We start from the raw sequence: 25275 nt of genomic DNA, 5'->3' as shown, positions 1-25275 counted from the left end.
AATACTTGTTTGCTGCAATCAGGCAGCACCTGATGTATGGTTGTGTCTCTTTTTTGCGTTGTGATGATCATTGACTAGCCTTTAGACAGTGGAATAAAGTGAAATTTTAAACATTGAGAATATTTTTTCCAAAAGACTTAATGGTAGAGAAAAGATAATAGAAACAGTAGAATATTTCTAAAAAGCCACTGTACCCAATCCAAGTCTTTCTTCATAAATATTATAGGAGTACACTCTTGGGGAGTTTGTGCCAAAAGAGTGAAAGCATGAGTTAGCTCTCCTTCCTAAACTACTCTCCTCAGGTAAAAGTGATTAAAAGAATGGACTGTAGAACCAGACTGCCTGAGTTTAAATCCCAGCTTTATCACTTGCTAGCTGTATGACCATAGGAAATTGTGCCTCAATTTGCTCATCTATTAAAAGAGGGGACTACTACTGCTACCATGATCATCATCATTAATACTGTCTCAGTATATATATGGTAAAAGTGATGAGGTGATGCTTCTGACTATATCCCACGCCATGTGGATTTGAAATTTGAATCATTTTTTTACTCCTTGTTTTCCTGTTACTGTTTCCGTATCTACTCCAGCCACCAGGTCTGTTCTAATTTTTCTTTTCTAATATAACTCACATTTTCCATTCCATATACACCAATTTAATGATTTGATAGCAAGCCTATTGCAGTAGCCTCTAAATGGTACCCTTGCTTCCAGTCATTTCTCTCCTCCAATTTGTCTTGCCTGTTACTGCTAAACAGCCTTTCCTCTGAAGCACCACATTAATAATGTTACTTATGAATCAAAAAAGTCATTCATCTTTATTGCCTAGAGTCCAAACTTCTCAGACTGCATTTAATATCTCCTATATCTGATCCTAACCTGCTTGTGCAAATTTATTTCCCAGTATTTTTTTCACCATACACCCTTTTTCTTTTCTTCTCTTTTTTTTTTTGAAACAGAGTTTCACTCAGTCACCCAGGCTGGAGTGCAGTGGCACCATCTCGGCTCACTGCAACCTGCGCCTCCTGGGTTCAAGTGATTCTCCTGCCTCAGCCTCCTGAGTAGCTGGGATTACAGGTGCCTGCCACCACACCCGGCTAATTTTTGTATTTTTAGTAGAGACAGTGTTTTGCCGTGTTGGCCAGGCTGGTCTCAAAGTCCTGACCTCAGGTGATCCACCCATCTGAGCCTCCCAAAGTACTAGGATTACAGGCATGAGCCACCGCACCCAGCCGTTTCACTCACTTTTAAATCTGAAGTCATTAAAGCTAATGTCTAAGGAATATCTTTCCAGCCTTTTCTTTTAAGTGCCTTTGTAAACTTAGATCAGATCTGGAGCAGCCATTTTGCATGTTTTGCCATTCCTAAAATGAGGATATGAGAATTTACCTCACAAGTTTGTTGTGAAAATATGGAAAATACATATATGTGAAGTCCATAACACATGATATTTTTTCATTTATGAGACATGTATGGAGAAGATGGTCAGTATTTCCAATCCATAAAGGGTTTTCTAATCTATATTGGTTGGGCTTGTGTTACCATCTCCCATTTTGTAATGAATGTCCCTTATGACTAGTAGATATGGAAAACCTGTGAGAAGGGGCCCTTTTGTCTGAATTCTTCTTAATCACTTGCTTACAAATTTGCTTTTTTGTTGTTTTTGAGATAGGGTCTCAGTTTTGAGATAGTGTCTTGGCACCATCTTGGCTCTCTGCAGTCTAGACCTCCTAGGCTCAGGTGATTCTCTCACCTCAGTCTCCTAAAAGTAGCTGGGACCACAAGCATGCACACCATGCCCAGCAAATTTTTGTATTTTTTTGTAGAGACAGAATTTTGCCACGTTGCCCAGGCTGATCTCAAACTCCTGGGCTCAAGTAATCCACCCACCTCGGCCTCTCAAAGTGCAGATATTATACGTGTGAGCCACCACACTCAGCCGCACATTTTTTGTTAAATTCACAACGATGCTGTTGCGCAGTGTTTGAAAAGTATTGGTCTAGAAAAGTTTTTCATATTTTGGTCCATGAGGGCAAACTTCAGCAGAAGGAATTCCAACTTCCCATCCTCCCTTCAAGCAGAGTAACCTCATTCGTATAACGTATTCTGTGGTAAGAAAAAAAAGAAAACAACAAACATACATAGAGATTTTATTTGAACAAGGATCATAAAAAAGGTTTGTAAGAAGTATTAATGAAAATCTGTTAGACACATTTTTAGTTATAACCTTTCTTGAGAAGCTTTGTAGTAAGAAATAATCTTATTCTTTCTTATTCTTTCTTACTATAAAGCTTCTAAAGGTTACAACTAAAAATGAAAACATTAAATTTTGAAATAATTTATTTATAAAATACTGTTTTTCTTTAAAATTATTAAAATTATAAAACTCATTTTCCTCCCCATTTTTCTAAAGGGATTATGGGATTACAGTGGGCAAAACATCTTGGAAATGCAGTCAAAGTTACAATCAATGACTTGAATGAAAACTCTGTGACATTGATTCAGGAAAACTGCCATTTAAACAAATTGAAAGTGGTGGTGGATAGTAAGGAAAAGGAAAAGAGTGACGATTTTCTTGAAGAAGGAGAGAAAAATCTTGGTAATATTAAGGTGACCAAAATGGATGCCAATGTGCTGATGCATTTGAGATCTTTTGATTTCATGTAAGTAGAAAAGATTTGCCATGTCACTTTCTAAACTTACTTGGAATTCTGGGGACAAGGGGTAGTTAAAAATTAAGACAGTTTGTTATTTATTTATTTAAATTAATGCCATTTTTTGTCACTGGCCTAAGGTATGCAGCATGAAAATTTTCTAGTATTTGAAATAAAATACCTGGTCATGTCACTTTTCCTCTAACCCAAATTTATTTTTACATGTCTCATATATCATATTATCATTTTATTACTTAATTCAAAAACAGAATTATGTACTTAAAATAGATTTGCAGTGTACTTTTACATCCATGGAATTTTATAATTAGAAATAGTTACGATGGTATAATTTTTGCTACTAATATGACTTTAAAATATGTCTATATTCTTTCTGATTTTAGACATCTAGACCCTTTCGGAACATCTGTGAATTATCTAGATTCTGCATTCAGAAATATAAGAAACCTTGGCATAGTGTCAGTGACTTCTACAGATATCAGTTCTTTATATGCCAAGGCACAGCATGTTGCCCGGCGTCACTACGGATGTAACATTGTCCGAACTGAATATTACAAGGAACTGGCAGCCAGAATTGTTGTAGCTGCAGTGGCAAGGTACCAAATTGCCAATGATGTACTTAGTGATTTTTAGTATTTGATCAAGAGAGCTAATATTACAAGAAGTACCTATCTTATTATTCAAAATGTGCACAAAACATAAATTCTGTATTCCTTATCTATAATATTAGTTTTTAATTTTACACGGTATCTATTGTAAAAAAACACTTATGGCTGAAATATCCAGTTTACTCTCCAATTAAAATGTTGCTGAAATAAAGTAGTAAGAAAACATAAAAGTGAAAGTTAATTTCCAGTTTATTTGAACAATGTAGGGTAGATAAAGGATAGCAATATGAAAGGAAAGGCAAAAATTGTTTTGTTTTGTTTTGTTGCCATGTTGCCCAGGATGAAACAAGCCTCCTGGCCAACATGGTGAAATCCTGTCTCTACTGAAATACAAAAATTAGCCAGGCATAGTGGCAAACACCTGTAGTCACAGCTACGATTACAGGCTGAAGCACTAGAATCACTTGAACCCAGGAGGCAAATACTGCAGTGAGCAAAGATTGCTCCACTGCACTCAGCCTGGGCAACAGAGCGAGACTCTGCCTCAAAAAGAAACAGTCATTTCTTTTGTATTCATTCCATTTTATCTTCTTTATTTATATAGTTTGAATAAAATGATGTCTTACAAACTTGACTCTGCAAAATGATCTTACAAAATGGGAAGTTCTCTCCATTTCCCACCAGGATTTCCAAACAGAATTTAAAAACAGTTATTTTTAAAAGGGTGACTTTTTTAAGTACTTACTATATGCAGATTATCCTAGAATAATATAATATAAATGGACATTGTGAATATAGATAATGATGATCAACCAGCTCACTCACCAGCTCTAATACTAGTTTCACAGCATTTAACTGGAAATTTCTACCTCAGCATAAATACAGATTATTAGGCTTCATAGACCTTCAGACCTTCAGGGTTGTTTCTAATTACCTGAAAACTGACGTTCACTTTATGCATGCTAAGGACCTACTGCACTTACTTAAAAATGTCTATAATATCAGCAAATTCAGAGTGAGATATATATATATATATATATATATATAAATAAACTAAATTTAGTATATGATTGTAGAGTACATAAATGATATATAATAGAGCTTAATCCAGAAAGTCTGTAAACTTAATGGTGGAAAGGACTTTGACTATTCTTTTTTCACTGAATTCTCAGTAGCATACTATCCTGCATATAGTCATTACTCAATAAATATATAATGTTTGGAAGAAGCTTTTATAGGAAATAAAATAGATAAAAAGGAAGAAATGTGGTGGTGATAAGAAACAAAGTGAAAATGACTGAAAACCAGAAAATACTGCCCTATTGAGAGGATATCATAAGGGAAAATGTCTAGAAACTGAAGACCCTGCCAAGCATCTTTTATTTCCTGTGTTTCAATTTCTGTAAGAGTTACAGTAATGATCTTTTAAAAGCACTGCTACTGAGAATCGAATTATTCTTGATGTCCCATAACTTACCCATAGTCTAACGTCCAGGTTAGTATTAGTATAATGCCAAACAAAGGAAAATGATAAGCCCACAAAATAACTTTTAAAAATTTATTATAGAGCCGCAGCCCGATGCAACAAAGGCATAGAAGTACTGTTTGCAGTGGCTCTGGAACATTTTGTGTTGGTAGTTGTGAGAGTTTTGAGGGGACCTACTTCAGCAGATGAAACAGCCAAGAAGATTCAATACCTGATCCATTGTCAGTGGTGTGAAGAGAGAATTTTTCAGAAGGATGGTAATATGGTAGAAGGTAAATTCAAGTTATATGTTATGTTTAATTTATCTGTAATCCTCCACTGAATAAGCCTTTATCACATCCCTAATTATACATATTGTTGTTCTTTGATTTTAAAGATTACAGTGCTAACTTTGTTATTTCCTATACTGGATTTCCTTTTGTCAACAGACAAGACATTCGTGTGAGTTTATTAAAGTTATTTACTCATGCTGTACAATGTATGCTTTCTAGCTCTGCCCTCTCTCGAAACATCTAGAAATAACTTAGTTTCCACTCTCAACTAATTTTAGGAATGTAAGTCAGATTACCTTTTTGACCAGACTGTTACAAATCATTAATTTTATAAAAATAATTTTGATGTTTCTGGCTGTATATAAAAGCCTTCAGTTGTAAAATGTATTCAGTAAACATTTATTGAGCCTTTTCTATGTGCCAGGCCTGGGGATGGGAAACAAGGAAAAAGCTGTGTTTAGGCCTTCATGAAGCTGTTTCTGTTTGTTTCAGTTTTGGGACATGGAAACAGTTGCTCATTGTTTTCTTGCTATTTTTTAATATGAATTTTTGAGTTTAGCACTTGTTATGTGAGTTGTAGATTTGTTTTTTCTCATTTTGTTACATGTGTTTGCTTTTTAAAAAAAATCTGTCTTGCAGAAGTTTTTTGTTGCTAATTGAATGTTTACATAGTCTGGATTTTGTCTGTAGTAACAAAGAGCTTTCCTATTTCTAGATTATTCAAAGCAGATTATGTTGTATTGAATAGTACACCTTTCCTCCACTGATTTGAGAATACTGTCTTTATCTTACAAAGTTCCACATGTATTTGAGTTTGTTTCTAGATTTTCTATTCTGTTCCAGTGGTTGGATATTTATTCATACACATCTATCATACTGTTTTAACTACAGAGGCTTTTCATTGCCGTTTAATATTTGTTATGGCAATCCCTACTCAAAGCTCTTTGTTTTCAGTGTTCCTATATTGATCTTTTGTTAACCCCTTCATACAAAAGTAAATAATAACCCAGTGGCCTATTATTTTGATCACATTAAATTGGGGAGAATAGATACTGTGCTTTTTGAAGCTTCCTACAAATATAATATGCTTTTCATTTCTTCAAGTACTTTAGTATAATGTTAACTGGTGTTGGTAATGGAGGGCATTCTGTCATGTTCCTTATTTTTAGTTCCCTCTAGTGCTTTGTATTTTTTTATTTTTTCAGATAGAGTCTTACTTTGTCACCCAGGCTGGAGTACAGTGGTGCGATCTTGGCTCACTGCAACCTCTGCCTCCCGGGCTCAAGCACTTCTGCCTCAGCCTCCCAAGTACCTGGGTCTACAGGCACACATCACCAGGCCCAGCTACTTTTTGTATTTTTAGTAGAGATGGGGTTTCACCATGTTCACCTGGCTGGTCTGAAACTCCTGACCTCTAGTGATCTGCCTGCCTCATCCTCCCAAAGTGCTGGGATTATAGTCATGAGCCACTGCACCGAGCCTCTAGTGCTTTCTGATTAAAGCATAATACTGGCTTTTCATCTGCAATATGTATCATTTATCACATTAAGGAAGAATATTTCATTTCCACTTTTATTGTATTTTATCAAGATGTTGAATTTTGTCATAATGCATTTTCAACATCTGTGGAGATGATTATATGGTTTTTCTCTTTAGGCTTACTAATTGGATTAATGGTAATAAAAGTTTCCAGTATAGAACCAAAATTGATTTTTTAGAATAAACTATTGTCAGGTAGTATTCTTTTAATACATTGTTGAATTTTATTCACTAATTTTTAAAGGATTTTTTGTTTCAGTATTTATAAATGAGAAGGTATACAGTTTTCTGTTGTAGCATAATTTTAGTTGAGCTTTGATCTATCAGTTTACACTCCCTTCAAAAATAATTTAGAATGCTTCCCTTTTTTCAATTCTTAGAAATTGAAAAACTGATAGTTTAGTATTGGAATTATGTGTTCCTTAAAGGTTTAATAGTATTCACCTAGCATTTCTGTTTTATTTACTTAGGATTGAGCTAAGTGTTGTCTAATAATTTCTTTTAATTTCCTTGGTTCCTATGGTCATATTCCCCTCATATATTTTTATTTATCCTTTCTTCCATTTTTCTTGACTAGATAAGAATCTGGTTTATATATTTTATGTAATTGTTTTTCTTAATGTTTACTTTTAGTAGTAAATATGTATATACTTCTGTAATTTGGATTTATCAGTTTTAAGTAATATCCTTTGGCTCCTTGATATCTCAAATGAGATAATTAGCTTCCCATTTTCCATTTTTCCCTGCCTAATTGTGTTTGTTGTACCATCTCAATGTTATTAGAATATGTAACACTTAACATTCTGTTTTGCCAGATTAATCTCTACATTTAAAATACTCTGTGTATGTCCTCAGTCTTTTTGCCATAGTTTCTCTGGTCATCTCTTATTTGGTTGAGTTTAACTTTCTCAGTTTACTCAATAGAGCTCATAAGAAAAATACTACTTTGTTTCCTTCATGTTCAAAGCTTTTCTTTGCCCAAAGCATGGCCATAGCCTGTATACTTAAAGAGTTTAAATAATTTCTTTGAGTGCTTTATAGAAGTTCTTATGATTTTTCCTTCTTATATATGTGATATGATCATTTTGCTGGCTCTGCAAAGGAATTTTTATTTATTTTTGAAGTCCAGTAACTTACTAGAATATATGCTTTTAGGGTCCTAGATCATGGTGTACCCATTAAACATGTAGTTTAAAATTTTCTTTCATTTCAAGAAAGTTTTCTTAAATATTCATTTAATTCTGACATTTGTCTTACCTTTGTACTATTAAGCCTATATTAGATCTCCTCAGCCTGTACCTGTCTTCTTTAACTATCATTTTACCTCTAAAAATGTGGATATAGATTGTAATTGTTATATCTTCTCCATATATTGGCCATTTTATCATTGTGAAATGTTCCTCGTTATACCTATGGATATTTCTTGTCTAAAAGACTGTATTACCTGATGTTAATGTAAACATTGCTCTTATAGCTACTGCTTGCATAATATATTTCTTTTTTTTTTTTTTTTTTTTGAGACGGAGTTTCGCTCTTGATACCCAGGCTGGAGTGCAATGGCGCGATCTCGGCTCACCGCAACCTCCGCCTCCTGGGTTCAGGCAATTCTCCTGCCTCAGCCTCCTGAGTAGCTGGGATTACAGACACGCGCCACCGTGCCCAGCTAATTTTTTGTATTAGTAGAGACGGGGTTTCACCATGTTGACCAGGATGGTCTCGATCTCTTGACCTCGTGATCCACCCGCCTCGGCCTCCCAAAGTGCTGGGATTACAGGCTTGAGCCACCGCGCCCGGCCAATATATTTCTTTACATAGTTCACTTTCAACTTATAGGTGTCTTCTTGGATCTTTTTTTTTTTTTACCCAGTCTGATCATCTCTGACTTTTGATGAGATATTTAGACCATTTGCATTTAATGCAGCTTGTGTTTTTTAAATCAGACATTTGTTTTATTTTTATTTATTTATTTATTTATTTTTGAGACTGAGTTTCACTATGTCACCCAGGCTGCAGTGTAGTGGCACGATCTTGGCTCACTGCAACCTCTGCCTCCCAGGCTCAAGCAGTCTCCTGCCTCAGTCTCCCAAGTAGCTGGGATTACAGGCACCTGCCACCATGCCTTGCTAATTTTTGTATTTTTAGTAGAGACAGGGTTTCACCATGTTGGGGCTGGTCTTAAACTCCTGCTCTCAAGTGATCCACCCACCTCAGCCTCCCAAAGTGTTGAGATTACAAGCTTGAGCCTCCGCGCCTGGCCCAGCCATTAATCAAACATTTTAAAGAATTTTTGACTTGATAAGTAATAACTATAAAGCAGTGATTTGTTTTTGCATTTTATTTGCAATCATACAGAACTTAGAATAAACAAGTATATCGTACAAAGAAGTCGTCTCATTCAGAATTTTTATCAATTTGTAATACATGTTTAAAATCTCCAATAGCTGGGCACAGTGGTTCATGCCTGTAATCCCAGCACTTTGGGAGGCTGAGGCAGATGGACCACCTGAGGTCAGGAGTTCGAGACTGGCCAAGATGGTGAAACCCCATCTCTACTAAAAATACAAAACTTAGCTGGGCATGGTGGCAGGCACCTGTAGTCCCAGCTACTCAGGAGGCTGGGGCAGAGGAATCGAGTCAACTTAGGAGGCAGGAGGTTGCAGTGAGCTGAGATCATCCCACCGTACTCCAGTCTGGGTAAAAGAGTAAGACTCTGTCTCAAAAAAAGAAAGCAAAAAAAGATCAAATAGTTCCATACATCTTATTAATAAAATAATAATCTCTGCCTGACTCCCTAAACAGTTAAAATCTCACAGTTGTTTCTTCTAATGTTTATATATTCATATTTCTAAATAACATGCTTATAATGCATCTAACTTCCTTCCATGGAGAAAGAGTATTTGGCTTTTTAAACCAATCCAGTCACATGCATGTTCTGCTCTCTACTTTGGACTACATCAATATTTAGTGTTTATATTTTTATAAATATATAAATACTGTTCACAAATTGTATTAGCTGTCTATTGCTGTGTAACAAATCACTCCAAAATTATTGGCTTTAAACATTTATTATCCCATAGTTTCTGTGAGTCAAGAATCTAAGCATGGCTTAGCTGGGTCCACTAGCACAGGGTCTCTCACAAGGCCACAGATCAAGCTGTTGGTCAGTGGTTTGTGCCAGCAGTCCCAGCTACATGGGAGGCTGAGGCAGGAGGATCACTTGAACCCAGTAGTTCAAGGCTGCAGTGAGCTGTGGTTACACAACTGAACTCCAGCCTGGGTGATAGAGTGAGATGCCATCTCTTAAAAAAAAAAAAAAGGAAGTCGGAAGAACCAGAGGGTGAGTTTGAGTGCAAGCAAGATAGAAAAGGTCTCTTGTAACATAATCTCAAAGTAATACGCTATTACTTTTGCCATATTCTAGTTGTTAGAAACTTGTCTCTAGATCCAGTGCCTACTCAGGGGAAGGGTATTACACAAAGGTTTGAATACCAGAAGCCAGGGATTATTGCTGATCATTTTAGAAGGCTACTGCAGCACAGATAAACCATATGAATCTGGGCATAGTGACTCATACCTGTAATCCCTTTAGGAGGCCAAGGTAGGATTGCCTGAGATCAGGAGTTCAAGAGCAGCCTGGGCAACATAGCAAGACCCTGTCTCTACGAAAGTAAAAATAAAAGATTATTCATATAATAATGTTTCCTTTCTTAGACAACTCTTTGGTAACTCTGGAATTAATACTTACTGTGCTTGTTACCTTCTTTAAAATATAACTTTTTATAATCCATCTCTAAACTCTGCTACATTTTCAGTGCTTCTTTCAGCATAGATAAGCACATTAGGTAATCTTTGGCTTTCAATTTCACTCTCCTGGAGACAGTCCTCGTGCTCTAGTTTGGATTGTTTGTTTTCTATATCTGCCGAAATCTGTTGTCCAAGGGCTTCTGTTTAACCATTATCCTGGAATTTTTCTTTGGTTTTCCTTTTGTGATAAATCTCGTATCACAGATCCTGTGCATTTTCCCACTTTCCTTGTTTACTTCTTCATTTCAAGTGAACACTTTTACCTATAGATTGCTGAGAAGTATTGCATGGCCAAGTACAGAATTCTAGGATGGAAATCATTTTTCCTCAAAATGCTCAAGGTATTATTCCATTGTTTTCTAGCTTCCAGTGAGAAGTCTGCTGCTATTCCATTGTTTTCTAGCTTCCAATGAGAGGTCTGCTGTCTGTTATATTATTTTCTCTCTGAATGCTCTTAAAATACCTCTTCTAAACCCAATATTCTAAAATAATTTTGAGATAATATGTGTATGAATTCATCTTTTTAAATTCATTTTACTGGTTAATCTCTGAGTTCTTATTTATTTATTTATTTATTTTATGTTGTTGTTGAGCAGAGTCTCACTCTGTTGCCCAGGCTGGAGTGAAGTGGCTCACTGCAACCTTAACCTCCTAGGTTCAAGCAATTCTTGCACCTCAGCCTCCTGAGTAGCTGGGACTACAGGTACATGCCACCACGCTCAGCTAACTTTTGTTAAGTGATCCACCCTCCTTGGCCTCCCAAAGTGCTGGGATTACAGGCATAAGCCACTGTGTGCGGCCTCTGAGTTCTTTTAAGTCACAAACTTGAGCTCTTCAGCTCAAAATTTTGGGGTTGAGGGGGTAATTTTTTCTTTTTTTCTCTTTTTTTTTTTTTGGAGTCTTGCTCTTCTCCCAGGCTGGAGTACAGTGGCGTGATCTTGGCTCACTGCAACCTCTGCCTCCTAGGTTCAAGCGATTTTCCTGCCTCAGCCTGCCGAGTAGCTGGAACTACAGTCGTGTGCCACCACTCCCAGCTAATTTTTGTATTTTTAGTAGAGATGGGGTTTCATCGTGTTGGCCAGGCTGGTCTCAAACTCCTGACCTCAAGTTATCTGCTCACCTCATCGTCCCAAAGTGCTAGGATTACAGGCATGAGCCACCACACCTGGCCCTTGGCGGGTGTTATTTCTTTGACAAGTTTTTCCTTTCAAATTATATTTGTTGTCTCTTTCAGGAACATTAATTATATTTTGGATCTTCTAGATTAATCCTTTTTTTAAAAAAAAATGTATACTGTTCATCTCTTTGGCACTTAGTTCTACTTTATACTTTTCCTTAATTTTTATTTTCCAAGTCTTATTTAATTTCTGTCATATTTTGTCCATTCCTAAGAATTATTTCATATTTTGTCACTGTTCTTTCTTTTTCTTTCTTTAGGCTAGTTAGGTGATTATTGTTCCTTTTTTAATAGTGTCATATTATTGTTTCCGGGATCCAAAATCTCTTACCTTTCTAAGAATTGATTATACTTGAGTATATTTTATATTGAGGGGAGAATAGAGGTTGGTTGGTTTGTATTGTTGCTGTTGTTTTGTTGTTCAGTTCTCCTGTTTCTTAACATTCTGTTTCGTAATTTTGTTCTCTATTATGGTAGATCTCACATGTCTGGTGGTCTTTGGTTGTCCACGGTGAAAAATTGTTTTGAAGGACTTGGGGCAGAGCTTATAAACCAATGGATTTTACTGTAATAAGAAGATGCCAGTCTGCTTTTTTCAGTAGGACACCCCCAAATACCAGCAAGTATATTTAGATCTTTTCTCTTGGATTGGTAAATTTTTCCAGAGAGGAATTGACTAATCTTTTAGCAGCTCTGGGAGAGCCTCACTGGGGACAGAGACTGGAGAGCAGGTTTTTACTTAATCCCTCTGTTTTCAGACATCTCACTATCAATTGTACCCAAAACTCCTGGTTCCATATCCTCAATAGTTTAGCCTCACCAAAGATTAACTTCATCTTTTGGAATGGGGAAGACACAGAAGCCTGATTTTTATTAGAGGAGATCTGAAGTTTTAATTGAACCCTTTAAAAATTGTAACAAGACCTCTTTTTTGCAATACCTCTCTGTAGTCATCTTCAGAGACAATCATTACCTCAATTTTAAGGCCTTTGCAGGGTCCCACAACACTAATGAACTTCCTGTTTTCTTGGTTGCCCATCTATCCATTTCAGGCTTAGGCTTTAGATTTCTCTGGTTATCTGAATAATCTGTTATCCTATTATATGTGTGATTCCTGCTTCTGAAATGTTATTGGCATCTCTCATCTTTTGTTACCTCTTCTCCCATTTTATTTATTCTTGTGGTTTAAGTTTTGTTCCTTGCTGTCATTTGATTTAAGCATTAAGAGACAACAGAGATAAAGTGTATGTTTAATCTGTTGCATTTAAATAGAAGTCTCAGAATATTTTTAAATTCTTCATCTGGAATTGCTTTCCTTACTTATATACTGGTAACACAGAAATATTAGTTTTCTTTCTTCTTTACCTCTTCATTATTTGCTGCTGGTAACTTGAAATGATAGCCCTGCCCCTCAGAGAGGAAATTTGCTGATGCTAATCTAGATCTGAGAAATCCTAGCAAAGAGGCCTGGGAATAGACAGGTTTGTATGATAAGATTATTTTGCAAAGTACATTAAGATACAAACTAATAATTCATTTGTGCTGTCTGCCTGTGGTAAGTGGCTGTAGCTGACAGAACTATAGTATAAATCGCTATCCTGAGTTGGATGATGACTCCTTGTAAGTATTTGTAGTTTAGTGATGTAATGGTTCAAGAGAAGACTTCTTGAGTATACTCATATTTGAGGAACATAGTTCTCATCAAAGCTTATGTCAGTACTAACCATACCCTTTCATCAAAGCTTAGAGTTAAATAATACTGAAAAGTAGATCTAGGAACAGTGAAGGATACTTTTAAGTAAATGTAAAATAAGATCTGATAACCATGCACTATACCAATAATTGTATTGAACAGCAGAGTGATATTATCGGCTAGCAAGAGGCTATTGATTTATGTTCCTGCCACCATAATCTTTGATTCTGAATATATCTGGGGCTGATTGATTAGATCAGGCCATTCTGAGAAAGTGAATGATCAATGCAGGAATGTCCTGAAGTGGAGGGAATTAGTTGGAGAATTTCTGATATAAAATGACTGTTTGGGCCTTGCGTGGATTTAAAAGTTCCATAGTCAAATATTGCCCCATTTTGGAAACTAAGAATAGTTCTATTATCTCCCCAGTTTTCCTTTTGATTATATCAGGCCTCTCATTCATTGCTTTTTAAACCAAATTGGATTCTTCTAGCACATTTTGAAGGCTGAATATGAGTCAAGCATAGGGAATAGAGTAACTCATTTTCTTTCCAACTGCAGAAAAGTTAACTTGTGAGAAATATCTACATTTTGATTGGTATGTTGGTTACATGGGTGTATACATTTGTTAAAACTCATCAACCTTTTTATATAAAATACATATATTTTCTTGCACATTAATGATTCCTTAATCAGTTAATTTTGAAATATGCTCTCTTGTGAACTTTATAAGACTTTTTCCTTCTTTATTTCATGTAGTATAGTAAATTAATACCAGTTACATCTCTAATAAGCCATTTGACATGGATTTCCACAACCTCTCTTAAGCTTTAATCCTCTGATATGTGTAATTGAGATTTTAACAGTACCTACTACAGAGTTGTAAGGATTTAAATTAAATGTGTGTGTGTGTGTGTGTGTGTATACACACACATATATATACATATATGTATATCACATATATACACATATACATAAAATAGCATAATACCTGGGTGTATATATATGTATATATATACACACATGTATGTACACATATATATACACATGTACACATATACACACATATATACACATACATACATAAAATACTTAGCATAATACCTGGGTGTGTATATATATGTGTATATATACACACATATATGTACACATATATATACACGTGTACACATATACACACACACATATACACACACATACATAAAATACTTAGCATAATACCTGGCACATAGTAGATCCTCAGTATATAGTAGCTGCAAATTATTATTAATATAACCATTATTACTATTTCTATTTGTCATTTCTCCTTTGATTATCTTTTTACAGAAAACCCTTACAGACAGCTGCCTTGTAACTGTCATGGAAGCATGCCTGGAAAGACAGCAATAGAACTTGGACCTCTGTGGTATGTGACTAGTCATAAGAACATAAAATTTGATTTATTGATTGATTTATTAATTGCAGATTTTTATTATGTGTGGTAAAAGACAAGTAAATTTAAATTTAATTTTTAAGTCTAGGCAACTCATTATGACTCTTCTCCTATCAACCTGAGGTGTTTTCTATTTTCAGATTTTTCTCTACCATTATTCTCTGTAGTTTGTGACAAAACTAAGAGGCAGTGAAGGTGAAAGAGAAGCCTGGATGATCGGAAACTAGATAATTTATTTCTGAATAGTAAAAAAGAAGCTTTTTAAAATTCATCATTGCAGATCTAGCATGTGATTTTTAAATGATCACAATAACTTTTTATAGAAAAGTTATATAAAAGGTCCTAGAGGAATTAGTTTTAAATGAGGTGGACATGTAAAAGTGTCCACCTAAAGTTATTTAGATGGGACACAATTGGAAATATTTAATGTGTATATGCGTTTGTATCATTGGTAACAAGTTATTGTACCTTAAAGTTGAATTGTTTTTAATCAGAATCCTTACCTTAAGTTTGTTACTAGAGATTCCATTTTTTTTTTTTTTTTTTTTTTGAGACAGAGTTTCACTTTTGTTGCCCAGGTTGGAGTGCAATGGCGGGAACTCAGCTCACCACAGCCTCCACTGGTTCAAGCAGTTCTCCTGCCTCAGCCTCCTCAATACCTGGGAGTACAGGCATGCACCACCGTACTCGGCTAATTTTGTATTTTTTTAGTAGAGATGGGCTTTCTCCATGTTGGTTAGGCTGGCCTCGAACTTCCAACCTCAGGTGATCTGCCCACCTTGGCCTCCCAAAATGCTGGGATTACAGGAGTGAGCTACCATGGCCCGACTGAGATTCTTATAGAAATTCAAGATTCCTAACAACATTGTAACAAGAATTATTGCAAATTTCTTCTCATTACTTTATAAGGTGAGGCTTAAGTACCTACTAAACCTAGAAATTGCCAGTAAATGTTTTTGTGCTGATGCTTATTATTTTCTCTTATGAAGACCTAGCCAGCCTTACCTTCTAGTTTTACTAAAAATAGTTCTGGCTTCCCTATAGCATCTGCTACACATTGATCATACTCACCAATTATTCAGAACTGGGAAAATTAAAAATAGCAGGTTACTGGATCCAGAAGGAAGATTTTCTTGTCTAACGGCCTTATTTTACACATGAGGAAACTATGGCACGGTGTTTTTACGTGCTTGCTAAAACAGACTGAAAAAATTAGTACCATAGTCAAGGCTAGAACTTAGGTTTTCTGATTCTCAGTACTGAATTTTTTTATTTTTTATTTTTGAGACAGAGTTCCACTTTGTTGCCCAGACTGGAGTGCAGCGACACAATCTTGGCTCACTGCAACCTCCACCTTTTGGGTTCAAGCAATTCTCCTGCCTCAGCCTCCTGAGTAGCTGGAACTACAGGCATGTGCCACTGCACCCAGCCTAATTTTTGTATTTTTAGTAGAGAGGGGGTTTTACCATGTTGGCCCAGCTGGTCTTCAACTCCTGACTATGCCTGCCTCGGCCTCCCAAAGTGCTGGGATTACAGGCATGAGCCACCACTCCCGGCCTGAATTCTTAATAAAACTTTATGATTTCCATATCAGAGCTATTGTTCATGTCTTTACACTTATCCAGAATACCTTCCCCTCTCTGTCACCTCCAATTCAAATTGTACTTTCTTTCTGAAAGTCTCTCCTTAGTGCTTCAACTCAATATAATCTCTAAATTCCTTTCAGTATTATTGATCACATATTTGATACTTTAAAATCATATATTCTTTCATAGATATTTGCTAACCCTAACAACAGGAGCTACCACACATTGAGGATATATAGAGAAGTTTTATTTTACATTTCATGATGAGGAATGTAAGACTCAAAAGTAATAATTACTCAAGATTAATATAGCTAGCCTGGCATAGTTGCACGCATCTATAGTCCCAACTACTCAGGAGGCTGAGGCAGTAGGATCCCTTGAGCCCAGGAATTCAAGTTTAGCCTGAGCAACATAGTGAAACTCTGTCTTTTAATAAAAAGATCATATAGCTGGTGAGTGGTGGAGCCAGGATTGGAATCAGTTTATCTTACTCAGAATTTCATATTTTGTCCATTATACCTGTGATTCTAAAATTAAATGGGAAGCATATCAGATTCACCCCAGGCCATTTGTTAATCACACCGTCACCACATGTAATTCAGCCTACCACCATAAACACACCAGAATTAAGATTTTCTGTTAGTGATAGAATGTGCATTGTGAAAACCTCTTCATTGCTCTTATTTTCCCGTCTAGATTGATAGGCTTTTATAAGGGCCACATTGTATATTATATTTTGGTATATCCTCCACATACCCTCTATATACCACAGTACTGTATACCTTATGATAGCTCAATAAATTCTTTTTTTTTAATTAAGGTAGCATATACATATTTTCCTTCTTTACCATTTTTAAGTATATAACTTCAATGGTAATAAATACATTTATATTCTTTTTCCCTTCTTCATCACCCTGTCCCTTCTCCCCTTCCCAGACTCAGTAAATTCTTGTTTATTTAATGTGAATTAAGTTTCCTTGACTAATGCTACTAGTTTAAAAAACTGATACAATAAAATGAGTGGCAAATAGAAAATAAATAGTTTTAGGCCAGGTGTGGTTTTTCACACCTGTAATCCCAGCACTTTGAGAAGCCAAGGTAGGAGGATCCCTTGAGCCCAGTAGTTTGAGATGAGACTCCATCTCTATTAAAAAATAGTAAAATGCCTAGGTACACAGCGGGACTCTGTCTCAAAATAATAATAATAAAGAAAATAGTTTTAAATTAAATCATAATTTTTTTTTGAATTTAACTCTATCATATAATTAATTATATATCTTACTTATAGTTAAATTGTAAGAACTTCTTTTTAAAAGAAAAACATTTCTCAAACCCAGTTCTCTGTATATTCTTTTCTTTTCAGGTCAAGTTCCCTTTTCAATACTGGATTCCTCAAAAGAATGCTATTTGAATCTCTTCACCATGGTTTGGATGACATTCAGACCCTAATAAAGACATTAATCTTTGAATCAGAGTGTACGCCTCAGAGTCACTTTTCAATTCATGCACCTTCAAATCTCAACAAGCAAGGTAGCTAATAGAACACTAGCTTACTAGCTTAAAATTTCTTATCGAAAATACTGTATCTTTTTCAACTGTATTTGATGTTATAAGAAAAGCAATGTAATTATAGTTTATCTTTAGTAAGTCCTCTCTAATGAGTCTAATCATAATCTGGTTGTGTTAACAGTTTTTTTTTTAATTACATAGTTTTCTTCAGGATTATAATCAGGAGCCTGAGATGAATAGATGAATGATGAATAGTGGGGTGTGTGTGTGTTTCCCTGATACTGGGTCTCACTTTTTCACCCAAGCTGTAATGCAGTGACACAAACATGGCTCACTGCATTCTCAACCTCCTGGGCTCAAGCAATCCTCTTGCCTCAGCCTCCTATGTAGCTGAGACCACAGGCACACACCACCACACCTGGCTAATGTTTTGTAGACCTGGGGTCTCACCATGTTGCCAAGGCTGATCTCAAACTCCTGGGCTCAAGTGATCCTCTCACCTTGACCTCCCAAAGTGGCTGGGATTACAGGTGAGAACCATTATGCCCTGACAATTTTTTTTAAAGATAACCTCCCTTTTTTGTTTTTAATTTTACTAGAGTTAAAAAAAAAAACAATGAAAGGTCCTTTGTGATTTTTATTACCCTAGATCTGCTTTCTAGAAAAAGAAACTTTAGGTAATTCTAGGAGTAGTGTGGCCAAAAATTATAGTATCATACACAGAAACTAAGTTTATACTTCTTATTCAGTAAAGCTATGTGTTTTTTCTCTTTAGTACAAACAGGTAATTTTGTAGTTGTATCTGACTATTGATATAAAGGTGAACCTATTGAATATCTTAGTGTTCTCATAAATAATTAGAAGAAGCTGCTGTAATAGAGGGTTACAAAATATAATTTTTGCAGTCCAGTTTGGCCACAGAATCTCTTGTATATTCATGAAAATAGTGTGGATGGCGTTTCATAAACTTTTATTTAAACTTTGAGTTGTTGCTTTATGTCATTCTGTAAAATATTTTCTTTTCCCATTTGCTTTTTTTTTTAGAAGAAAATGGTGTGTTTATTAAAACTACAGATGATACCACAACAGATAATTATGTTTCACAAGGTATGTATGCATATATGTGTGTATATATGTACGTATCAGGTCAAAAAGGCATATAGCAAAAGGGTAGGAAGAGAAGAGATTGTCATGGTAGCCTACTGAAAAATACATTTCATATTATATGACAACAAAACTATAGTAAAACTTGTTTACCAACATTCACACATTGAAAATTTCTGTTAACAAATGCTTATATTATATTATATATATTTAAGTTTCCTTGTCTTTGAAGGTCAAAACTAAACTGTTGATCAACTAATAAAAATTACAGCTTATAACTAAAAGCCACTCCTCTTTGAAACTTAACACTCTAGTCTTCTTTTCACCTGTATTCAAAAACGCATCTGGAATCTAGTTTTTTTTTTTTTTTTTTGAGACGGAGTTTCACTCGTTACCCAGGCTGGAGTGCAATGGCGCAATCTTGGCTCACCGCAACCTCCGCCTCCTGGGTTCAAGCAATTCTCCTGCCTCAGCCTCCTGAGTAGCTGGGATTACAGGCACGCGCCACCGTGCCCAGCTAATTTTTTTGTATTAGTAGAGACGGGGTTTCACCATGTTGACCAGGATGGTCTTGATCTCTTGACCTTGTGATCCACCCGCCTCGGCCTCCCAAAGTGCTGGGATTACAGGCTTGAGCCACCGCGCCTGGCCGGAATCTAGTTTTTTAAAAAGCAAAACAAAATCTTAGACATTAAGGCACTGATATTTTAAATCTTAACATCCTTTGATATGAATTTACAATATCTAACACAGCTATATTTAAAGTATGCATATATCCTAAATTACATGAAAGGCCATATAACAAATTTTTATGGCTGAAGAATTAGGTCTTCTGGTTAATCAAATGGAATTGCTGTAAGTCATATATTAATGAGCAATTTTTAAAAGGATTAGAATAAAATTTTACCTTAACTATAAAATTATATATATGGTATAGCTTTATCGTATATAATTTGATCTTATTTTAGTCACATGGTTCAAGATCTAACAGTTCTTTCAAAGGGATAAGCATACATTACAGATGCGAACAAAGCATCTGTAATATAAGCATATGTTATATTACAGACAAGGAAACTTAAATTCCTTTTAATAGTATATGGTTTAATAACTATTGCATACTCTTTCCAACAGCCATGTTCATTTGGCATCTTCAACCAATTTGATAACTTAAATTGATATATTACTTAATTTCTCTGTTGGAGGGAAGACAAAGAAGCATTATGATACACTGTAAAGAATGTTAGATTTGCAGGGCATGATGGCTCACACCTGTAATTCCAGCACTTTGGGAGGCTGAGATGGGTGGATCACTTGAGGTCAGAAGTTCAAGACCAGCCTGGCCAACATGGTGAAACCTGTCTCTACTAAAAACACAAAAATTAGCCAGGTGTGTCGGTGCAAGCCTGTAATCCCAGCTACTTGAGAGACTGAGGTGGGAGAATTGCTTGAACCCGGGAGGCAGAGGCTGCAGTGAGCCAAGATTGTGCCACTGCACTCCAGCCTGGGTGACAGATTGAGACTCTGTCTCAAAAAAAAAAAAAAAAAAAATTAGATTTAAGAGCATTATCCTACTGCAGATGTTGTTAGTTATATAACCTCAGCCAGGTCCCTGCCCTTCAGCAAAATTGTCTTAAATCCTTTTTAGAATAAAATAAAACATAAATAAGCTTTCAAAATATTTTCAAAAGCCAAGAGCACAGTGGCACACACCTGTAATCTCAGCTACTCAAGAGACTGAAGTGGGAGGATAGTGTGAGGATTGTGTAGGTCTGGGTAGCATAGCCAAACTCCATCTCAGAAAACCTTTGTTTTTAATCTCTGAGCTTTCTCATATATAAATTAAGGAAATTAGACTAATTTTTGTGGGCTCTTCTAAAATTCTTAAATTATATGGTTATTCTAAGACCATCTGTCAACACATAAAATCTTAAAATGATAGTACGAGGCAAACCCAGAGGAAAATAATTCATTCTACCAAAGATACATTGTATGTTCATTGCAGTGCTATTCACGATAGCGAAAACAAAGAAACAACCTAGGTGCCCATCATCAACGGACTGAATAAAGAAAATGTGGTACTAAGGCCGGGCGCGGTGGCTCAAGCCTGTAATCCCAGCACTTTGGGAGGCCGAGGCGGGCGGATCACGAGGTCAAGAGATCGAGACCATCCTGGTCAACATGGTGAAACCCCGTCTCTACTAATACAAAAAATTAGCTGGGCATGGTGGCGCGTGTCTGTAATCCCAGCTACTCAGGAGGCTGAGGCAGGAGAATTGCCTGAACCCAGGAGGCAGAAGTTGCGGTGAGCCGAGATTGCGCCATTGCACTCCAGCCTGGGTAATGAGCGAAACTCTGTCTCAAAAAAAAAAAAAAAAAAAAAAAAGAAAATGTGGTACATAGATACCACGGAATACTATTCATTCATAAAAAAGAACAAAATCATGCTCTTTGCAGCAACATGGATATAGCTCGAGGCCATTATCCTAAGCAAACTAATGCAAAAACAAAATCAAAGGCCCATGTTCTCCCTTGTAAGTGGGAGCTAAACTTTGGATACTCATGGACATAAAGATGGGAACAATAGACACCGTGGACTACAGGATCGGGGAGGGATGGGATGGGGAATGGGCTGAAGAACCACCTGTTGGGTACTATGCCCACTGCCTGGATGTGGGGTTATTGGGACTTCAAGCCCCGGCATTACACAATGTACCCACGTAACAAACCTACACATATACCCTTTAATAGATAAGGAAAGTTGAAATTATTTTTTACAAAAGAATAAATTACCAGGCCAAAAAAAAAAAAAAAAGAAAAAGAAAACCCATATACTGCTGATGATAGTCACTATTAAGGTATTACATCAGGTTTTTTGCCTCAGATGCTCCTAGAACTTGTACTAAATCTGGGTGTCTATCTTTTGACTAGGTGCCTCATTGGATTTCATGCAATTTCAAATTTTAGATTCAGATTTTAATTATCTGATTTGATGGATGGATCCCAAGCTGTCCTTTTTGCGTTTTTTCATGTAAAAAAGCAACAATTTAGAAATACTTTGTATTTATTTTGAATGTAATTTATCATTTGTATGCATCAACTTTGCCTTTTGAATACTTTTTTTTTGGTAGGAGGCAGAGTCCCACTATGTTGCCCAGACTGGCCTCAAACTCCTAGGGTCAAGCTATCCTACCACCTTAGCCTCCCAAGTAGCGGGGACTACAGGTGTGCACCACCGCCCCTGGCACCTTCTGAATATTTTGCTTAAGCAGATGTTAATTACTTTCCCTGAAAAAGTAAGATTTGACCATAATGTTCATATATAAATAATCAAGGGTTGAACATTAGGCAAAATCTCATTATAGTATTGGATATCTCAGTTGTTTTCCTTTTGTGATTTTTGGAAGGATACAGTTCTAGAATCTTATTTTGTTGGCTTCCTTTCACTCAAAATGAAAAAACTAAGTCCTGTGATGAGAAATAAGGAATGAGAGCATAACATCCTTTTGTCAGTTTCTGTGTCGCCTCTCGACACTTTGTGTTGTTTAGTGACCACTGAAGACCCACTATGCATCCAAGACTGAGCACTCAGTAGAGATACAGGTATAAAAATGAAAGACATTGTCCTTAGGAACTTAGAATATAACTTGGGGAGTAAAGACTTAACACACATACAAGAACTACAAGAAAAGAAAAAAAATAGCAGAACTTAATCAAACTCTGAGTAGTGTAGTATTATTATTAATGAAATCTGTGAAGTGACTGGCCCTGAATTCATAAATGGCTTCCTACAGGAGACGAAAATTAGAGTGTGGCTTGAAGTTGAAGAAGGTAGAAAAGTTCTGATTCAGCAAACAGTTAAATATGAAAATTACTAAGTGAAGGACAGTGAAAATAGCTAGAATAAATTATAAGAATTAAGATTGGATATACAGATTGAAATAATGTGTCAGGATTTAGACTTGAGACAAATATATAGTTATAAAAGTATTCGGCTTGTAATTTTAAAGAGCATGCTAACTTTGTGTGTGTGTGTTGCAGGAAAGAGAAAAAGTAATGAAACGATCACCAATTTAGGCAAGAAGCAAAAGACTGACGTCAGTGCCGAGCATCCGCCCTTTTATTACAACATTCACAGACACAGCATTAAAGGAATGAATATGCCAAAGTAAGACACCCAGGCAATGACAAAGTATATATTTTAATAATATTGTGATTGATTTAGATAAAAATACAAGAACCTAAGTATTTTTTCTCTTTCCTTATTACAGGTTAAAAAAGTTTTTGTGCTATCTATCTCAAGCAGGCTTTCGAGTAAGCCGAACTCATTTTGACCCGATGGGTGTACGCACAGATGCACCTCTGATGCAGTTTAAATCTATCCTTTTAAAGTACAGCACCCCCACCTATACTGGAGGACAGTCAGAGGGCCATGTCCAGTCAGCATCCGAAGATACAGTAACTGAAAGAGTTGAAATGTCAGTGAATGACAAAGCAGAAGCAAGTGGCTGCAGAAGATGGTAAACATAGAGCAGAGTTGGTTCTCAGGTGTCCGTACAGATGGCCTAATAGTTCTCTATACCAACTGTAATTCTTTTTCTATTCTTTGAATTCAGTGGAGTAAAAATAAAAACGATGCCATTTTCATTCAGAAACTGAGCAGTTTCTAACTTAGCTGGTTTGGGAGCTTTGCTTTCCAAGTTTTTTCTGTTATAAAGCAAACTAGAAATTTTAATGAAAACATTTTCATATGAAGCCAAGTCTCACTGAGATCACCCTACTTGCTTAATGATACAGAAAATTTTCACATGCAAAGTGTTTGGAATTTTATGTATGTTATGAAAGCCATCTTTTACAATTCTTAATCACATCTCTGCTTAAACTGATTCATGATGTTTATGTTTCCCTGTTTGTTTGTAGTGTACAAAATGAAGCCGAAGCCACTTACATATTAAAATGACCCTGAATAGAATAGGAAGAACAATGTTCTTACAGGTTACTAATGTATTTCACAATTAGAAAACTAAAATATGTTCCCATATTTAAGAAGTCATACTTCTCCCCACATTGATCTTTTCATTTATTGCTAGCTTTTGAAAAATTAAATACTTGCCTGGGATAGAAATACTTTAGTTTTGTAACTTTAAGGTCTAAATGACTAAACTTTAGAGTAAGATTTTGTCAAAATAATAAATTGAGACCATTGTTCTAATATAATAATTGTTCATGAGTCCTGAAATCCTGAAGAGGAGAGATCTGGTTATAAATTAAACAGGTTGGGTGATCTTAAGTGCCTCGGTTTATGCACGTACAGTATTCATTTGGTTGCTTGTACTACCTCTCAGAAGTAAAATTTGTCACCTTATGGAGCAAGGGTTTTTTGGTTTGGGGTTTTTTGGTTTTTTTGTTTGTTTGTTTGGTTTGGTATTTTTGGTTTTGTGTGTATTTGTATAAATTTTTTGTATAATTAGCCCAGGCTGATGTAACTATAAAAATTAGTTGTAAAAGAATATTGTTTCCTTAATGAATTCTCACTTCATTTGAATATAACATTTTAGATGAAAAGATTTGATATAAAGTGTAGGTTTTTGTCTCAAGGATTTAATCCATATTTATTCCTAAATATTTCTTAAGGGAAATAACTTTTTACAACCATTAAGGTGGGGGTTGGGGCAGAGAGGCATGGTAATAATTATAACTGAAAGGTTTAAATATACTACCTAAGAAAAAAGTACTTCTGTGACATATACAAAAAAAATCTGGTGGATGGGCATTAGATGAATATAGAATATTAATTTTGCAGAAATGAAGGAAAATCTTTTTTGTGCTATTACAGCATATTCCCAAGACAATTTATTTTCCTTTCTTCAATTGATGTGATCATAAATTTCAGTAAAATCAAGGAATAAGTGAAGTATAAGCTAGTTTCTATAATGACCATTAAAAAAATTCTACTTTAATTCTTGCCAGTTAAAATTATAACTTACAAATGAGTAGAAGAAATGAGTTGTTTGTTTGTATTATTAAAAATAAAGATTACTATAAATCCAGGAGGCAAACTATTACTGCACTCAGATTATCTGAATTAATACATATTATTAAATTGAATATCAGTCTCAAATTTTGCTAAATGCTTATCAGCATGACATATATTGATCAATGATGAGTTCAGCTGAATGCAAAGATCCTAATTTAATAAAGAACCTGTAAATTACTGTTACCTAAAATATACATGTATATTAATTTCTCATATAAAGGCAGATTTTTCAAAGAAAAATTTGGTAGAAAGTAGTTTAGAACTCTGTGATAAGGAACAATCAACCAAAAGAAGAAATACTTTAAAAATTCCATTTAGCAACCTAAGCAATCTTGTTCTCATAACAATAGTAGTAAT

At 35.5% G+C, this 25275-nt stretch overlaps 1 protein-coding gene across 3 annotated transcripts in view; it reads left to right on the top strand.

Annotated features, from left to right (window-relative positions):
• TRMT1L (tRNA methyltransferase 1 like) overlaps positions 1-24934 on the top strand; it is a 39468-nt gene extending 14534 nt beyond the window's left edge. For all 3 annotated transcript variants that reach the window (XM_012444473.3, XM_012444472.3, XM_012444474.3), the window contains exons 8-15: positions 2416-2665; positions 3058-3270; positions 4850-5040; positions 14580-14658; positions 17635-17801; positions 18825-18887; positions 22923-23049; positions 23153-24934. In XM_012444473.3, the coding sequence (XP_012299896.2) occupies positions 2416-2665; positions 3058-3270; positions 4850-5040; positions 14580-14658; positions 17635-17801; positions 18825-18887; positions 22923-23049; positions 23153-23405 (1343 nt within the window). In that variant the 3' untranslated portion in view covers positions 23406-24934. The remainder of the gene's footprint in view (positions 1-2415; positions 2666-3057; positions 3271-4849; positions 5041-14579; positions 14659-17634; positions 17802-18824; positions 18888-22922; positions 23050-23152) is intronic.
• The last annotated feature ends 341 nt before the right edge of the window (positions 24935-25275 follow it).

The sequence above is a fragment of the Aotus nancymaae genome, unplaced genomic scaffold (assembly GCF_030222135.1).
Source record: "Aotus nancymaae isolate 86718 unplaced genomic scaffold, 86718_ANA_hifiasm-v0.15.2.pri h1tg000108l, whole genome shotgun sequence".
NCBI lineage: Eukaryota > Metazoa > Chordata > Mammalia > Primates > Aotidae > Aotus > Aotus nancymaae.
The sequence above is the reverse complement of the archived record's forward strand: the minus strand, read 5'-3'. Positions and strand labels throughout refer to the sequence as shown.